Genomic DNA, 6,000 nt, shown 5'->3' on the forward strand with positions numbered 1-6,000 from the left:
GCCTGTGTGGAGGCCAGAGGAAGATTAGGGCATCCCTCCCCATCTCTACCTCACTCCCGTGAAATCTGAAGTCGGGTCCTAGTGAACCTGACCAGGCAGGCAGCTATCCCGCCCCTGTGATCTTCCTGTCCCTGCACCCCACATTGCTGGGCTCTTTCACAGGAGTGTGCGGAGCTGGGGCCTTGAACGTGAGAGTCTTCACACTTGAGCACTAAGCGCTCTTGCTCCCTGAACCTCGTCTTCAGCCCCTGCCATCCTATCTTCCCGCCTCTCCTCCTCGCCACCAGCACCCCTCATATCCCTCCTTTCCCGTCACTACCCCTCAGGATTGCCTCATTCTTCTCAACCTTTCCCCTCACACATCCTTCTCTCAGTACTGTTCTTCAGACTCCTCTTCTCTATTAAGCACCGCTAACACAAGGACCCGTCTGTTGTTCTATCTATCCTACCATGTAAATGAGCAACATGATGCCCATCCTCTCCGTGTACTGTGTTTGAATGGCGTCTGGCTTCTTGCACAGAGTCACAGTTAAAACATATCTGGAGCCCATGCAATCGCTTCTGCCTCTGAACGGTGGCTCTGCTCCTCGCCTTGGCATGTCATACTCTGCACACTTCCTTTCCCAGCCCCACATGTCCGCCTGAGGCTCAGAGACAGTCACCAGTCCAGAGTTCCAGGCGACAGTGCTTGTCCCAACTCTGCCCCTACCTGTGAACCACGTCTGGGCAGTGACCACCCAGAGTCCTCATACACTCAAGGCTTGGGGACCGTGTGAGACAAATGGGACTCCCTGGCAGTCAGACTGAAGCTGTCTGTCACTGGAACAAAGATGGGTGTGGCACAGGGGAGGCTGCTGTGGCTTGTCCCCGCCTCCACACAGAAAGCCTCTGCACATATCTCTGTGCTTCCTCAAGTATCTAAGCCCTTCTAACTTGGCCCCAAGAAATCCTAATTTCAGGCAAGCCATTTTTCACCGTAAAAGAGGGGGAGGGGGGAGAGAGAGAGAGAGAGAGAGAGAGAGCCTAAAGAAATAAAATGTGTGGCCATTCTTTGTCAGCTGTTCTTTGATTGGACTCTGAAGAGGCAGAATATAAATTGGACAGGCGCTGCCTACAGGAGGGCTGTGCTAGCAGAGGAGAAGAGTTAACCGCTAACCGCCTCTTAATGCTGGGGATCCCTGGCCTATGTTGGGAGCCAACATGAAGTTCAGCCTGGAGAGGTTGGCAAGAGACCAGTGAGAAAAAACGTGTGGACTCAGGAGGGCCCCGGGAGAGACCTGTGACAGTGGCTCGTATTGCACAGAGCAGACAACCCTTGGTCCCCTGGGGTCCCTGCTGCCTAGCTGCTGCTTCTCAGGGCTGTGAAGCCACCCCGCACCCACACTCCGGTGTCATGGAAAATGTTGGTAGCTAAGGAGCTCCCAGGGCGCACTCCAGGGACAAGTTGAGTCCTGATTGCTGGTCCCAGACCAGCCTGTGAGCACCTGGGCCTTGTTATTCCTCATTAGTGGCTGAGAAGTCACAGGGCCAGAGGGAGCGTGCCTACCTTCTGGTATTTTCCACACCAAAGGGTGGGACCTCTCCACAGTGTGCTTGGTGCTATGGTCAAGATCAATCCTGGAGCTCCACAGAGTGGAGGGCCAACAGCCCCACCCCATCTCCAAGAAGCTGACCAGGAGGCAGCCGTGGTTCCTATTTGTAGTTGTAACTTTTGAGGGAACAGCAAACCCAGGGTGTCCCGGAGCGGCAATGGCCCTGTATGGGGAACCTCGCGGTCGTAAGTCTCTTGGGGACCAGCTGGGCTTTGTGTGCTGCCAGGCTTCCTTCTGCTATCAGTTCTCATGACACAATTCCTGGTTCCCCCAACTGCGTTTTATTATTGTTATTCTTAAAACTATTGCTGAGGAAGGGGTGTTGAAAGGCAGCTTAGGGAAGGGAGTGGTGATGAAACACACGCCCCCTGATGGCTCCAGGAAGCGTCCTCAGACAGGCTGGGGCCTCCGAGGGTGAGCTCCAGGGGCTTATCTAGGTGCGGGCAGGCGGGGGCTCCAGCCCATGGGGAAGGGAAGCCCAGGCGGTTCCCTGACGTCAGCGTGGGTGCCCTGCCTTCCCGCTCTGGTAGAAAAATGGGACATGGTGACAGCCGCCCAGTGACATTTCCTATCTCAGTGTGGATCAGGTGGCTGGGCAGAGAGAGGCAGGGTGGAGAGGGAGGGGTGTTGTGCTGTTTGCTGGCTATGGCCTTCCTAGCTTCTCTCATTTCCTGTCCATCTGCCAAAAATCACACACAGATAGTGGCCATCACTGGCTTGTGGGGGCCAGTGTGACTTGACCCTCTTCAGAAAAACAAATGCAGTGCGGCAAACAAAGGGAGGCCCGTGGCTGTAGTGGGCCCCACTACCTTCAGGCTCCTCCACTGGGCACATTCCAGGAGATGTTATGGTGTGTCGATGTTTTGTTTTACAAACTTAGGGAACATCCTGGAGTTGACTCCTGTCCTGGAGATGGTGTTCTGCGGCATCGAAGCGTCACAGCTGGAATATAAGCCATTAGAAATGTGGTTGTTGGCATCCCCACACCCCCTGTTGACTCGAAGGTTGGCAGTAAGGCACCATTTCCCTAACACTCGCTCCTCTCCTTTTCTTGCAGTAAATGAGATCATACGTAACGACCTCTCCAGCACGATCCCCCACTCCTAATTCAGCACATCGGAGCTGGCAGAAGCTGTGAGGAGCTGGCTCAGTGCAGACAACCGCGCTTCAGCAAGCGAGACTTTGATGAGATAAACTGGACCCACATCTGGTACCACTCAGAAATCCCAGCTTACCGAATGAACGCTAGGAGCTTATATGTCTGAAGAAGTAGCTCTCCAACAGGACGGAGGAGCAGGAGAGGGGCCCACGGGCGTCTCCAGAAAGAAACACCATCTCAAGGAAAGAGAAGGGCTGGCCAGCGAAGCCAGGGGCAGACGCTGGCCCACTGTGTGGCAGACTGGCCCCAAGCCTGACTCTCCTGCCCACTGGATTAAAACACTGGAAGTGCCTTATTTAGTCTGACCACCTCACAAGGGCATATGGAAGTGAACATTGAATTTCCTACCATGAGAGTATTTGTGGGAGCCAAAGCTATTAAAAAACACTTCCATTGGAGGCTTAATCCTTTGTATTAACTGATAGCTACAAATCCTTTGTAATTCTGACAAGCTACAGCCTCCTGTTTATCTCTAGCTTTTCTGGCTGCCCTACACAATTTGCCTGCCTTACCCAGTGCATTTTTAGAGGTCTTCCAGCCTGTCTGATTGGCTCTTTCATAATCAGCCCCCTCCTCTGTGTGACCGAAACCGCAGGTTTGTTGATAATAGCATGCAGGGCTTCGTGCTCCTAATCCAGCTTCGAACATAACGAAGGAGGTTGAACAGCACAAGACAGGGTCCCGGACAGAACAGAACCTGACTGCTACAGGACAGAGCTTGTGTTTGCATGCATGTACATATGGGCATATATTTATGTATAGATATCCAAGGACGGACGGAGATAGCACAGGGCAATCTGTGCCCAGAAGGCTTTCACGTTAGCAATAACCAGTATCCACCTTGAGAATGTACTGCAGAGTTCAGACCTGACTTCCCGTCGCCTTCCATCAGGGTCTGTCACCTCTGTCCAGGCAGGTGGCCTTTCTTGTCTCATGCAGTTACTGAGCACTCTACAACTGTGCTCAAAGCCCATCAGCTACCAAATGGCAAAATCTGAAAGTGGTTGTAAATAACCATTACAAAAGGAGTGTAATATATTTGTTCAATTATAAGATTATTATTTCACAGAAGCCTTATAGCTTTCTGCTTCATCTAAGAAAACAATTACCAAAAATAATGTTTCTAAATGCAGTCTGTGGATCATGTGTTTTCAGATTAGTTACTGGTAACAGATAGGCTGGTGTCGGCTTTGTGTAATTAGCTGCTTATTACAGCCACTAGCAGTGACCTATTATTTCTTATAACCAAAAAAAAAGCATGGTTTAATTAAAACATGTTTAATGATCGTGCCTTAGGAGTTGATGCCCCCTAATGGAACATGCCTGAATTGCACCTGTGGGTGGAAGTTTTAAGTTACTCCCAGACAGACGGACTCATGACAGGAAAGCTCTCTCACAGGAAGATGCATCTTCAAAATGTCTGTCTGTACGATGGTGGCTTACCTTTTCCAACTCACAGAAAGAAACAAATGTCTGAAAGCCATATTGAACGTTTTCACAGACTGTGAAGAGCTGCCCTCCGCCTTGTGCACACAGCCCCTGGCTGCCTGCAGTCCGCCTCCCGCCTGCTCTAGTATGTACCCTGTGTTCATTAGCACCATGGAGTTGCATGATCCATTCTTAGACTGTCACATGAAAGCAAGCGTTTGATATTTGTGTCGGCTACCTTTGTAGTTAGGAGATGGATCCAATAAAGCAGTATTTTTTTCTTTTTTTCCTTTTTGGCTGGACAGTCTGTGGAAGAGTGGTTGTGTGTCGCTCTGCTACAGTGTGAGTGAACTCGGGGTCTGTAACAAGCGCATTGCTATGTGGCTCTGGTTGTTTCTGTGTCGTCTAAACACAGGAAGAAGTGTGCCTTGCTCTTCCCGAGAGAGACTGGATGTTTGGTGGTGTTCTCGGAGCATTGTAAACAAAGTACTTCAAAAATGCTCATCCAGGCTAGGTGGGGAAGGAACTTCTGCTTACGCCAAAATACTTTCACTCAGAGAGATTCTGGGTGAGGCTCTGACCACCCACATGCTCTCCTGTTGCTTTGGCAGGCGAGTGTGTGGGCTTCAGATGACATAGCCAGGGCCCCCCCTCCGTTTGCTCCACTGCCACTCTTTTCTTCCCCCACGTGGACCCCTCTTTAAGCTCTGGCAAGTAACTCATCAAGATTCTCAAAGATCAAGGAGACTCGGGATTGCCATTAGTATCTCCAAAACAACATTCTTTCTCCAGGACTCCAATGCCAAAATCCTTGCATCCTTTACTAAGAGGTTTACAGAGTGACTTATAGCACTAGAGTCACCTGCCAGGATGCTACCCTGGGGCTATTTAAAGTAAACTTTGCCACAAGCTCACAGAGCCTGCCCAACAGAGGGCAATGCTGGAGGTGATGGACAGCTTATTATATTCAGAGCCTTTGGTCTGTGGGTGAATCGTGAGGATTCTGGGTGAATCCAGGATTCTGGGTCTAAGGGAACAACAGACTTGTGTGTGTGCAGAACGACTCTGAAGCTACCTGGTCCCCTGCTGGTCTGGGGACTGGCTCAGCTGGGCTTTGAGGACAGTGGCTTTGTGCAAGGTAGAGAGGTGCTGGGAGCTGCCCCAGTCAGCAAGTGCTGTTCCCCATTTCCCCCAACCCCAACAGGAAAATGTTATAACTCTCCAAATGCACACAAATGGGTGAACTCTACCCAGGAATCTGGGTTTATGTAAATAGCACTATTGGTTTTTTGAACCTTTTAGGTTGATTTTCATCAATGAGGAAATGTTGTGGAATCCCTAGATTCACTTGTAACAAGCAGGTTGAGCAGGTCAGCAGGAACGCCACCAGGGTGGTTGTGTGTGTTCCTCTTATCTCCTCAGTGACCAAGCCTTAAGGACAGGTAGATTTTCTTAGACTTATAGAATATGAGAAAGAAATACAGCAACATAGAACAACCCCCATTATCTGCTTCGTTTCTGACCCGAGACTTTGGGATAAAGACTGTTAAGTATGCAAATTTGTCCTCGTGATCAAGTGCAGACTGAGCAGCCGCCCAGATAGTTGGGGTCCAGCTGCCTGCCCTGGAGTCTCCCAACCTGGGTAGCCAGGGTTGATTGACAGTACAGTTCATGGTTCCCTGAGGATGAACACAGCCATCCTGAGGCTTCTGACCTCACCCGTGATACAGCCCCAAACCTCCTGCTTATCTCTGTGACTGTAACTGTGAATGGGCTCTTTTCCATGCTAATAAAGTATTTGCAAACTTGTTCCCCATAGAG

General features: G+C 50.5%; 1 protein-coding gene across 4 annotated transcripts in view; it reads left to right on the plus strand.

Moving 5' to 3' along the window:
- Positions 1 to 4,465, plus strand: part of Nfatc1 (nuclear factor of activated T cells 1) — a 106,906-nt gene extending 102,441 nt beyond the window's left edge. For all 4 annotated transcript variants that reach the window (XM_052155898.1, XM_052155900.1, XM_052155899.1 and 1 more), the window contains one exon: positions 2,650 to 4,465. In XM_052155898.1, the coding sequence (XP_052011858.1) occupies positions 2,650 to 2,699 (50 nt within the window). In that variant the 3' untranslated portion in view covers positions 2,700 to 4,465. The remainder of the gene's footprint in view (positions 1 to 2,649) is intronic.
- The last annotated feature ends 1,535 nt before the right edge of the window (positions 4,466 to 6,000 follow it).

The sequence above is a fragment of the Apodemus sylvaticus genome, chromosome 13 (assembly GCF_947179515.1).
Source record: "Apodemus sylvaticus chromosome 13, mApoSyl1.1, whole genome shotgun sequence".
Classification (NCBI taxonomy): Eukaryota; Metazoa; Chordata; class Mammalia; order Rodentia; family Muridae; genus Apodemus; species Apodemus sylvaticus.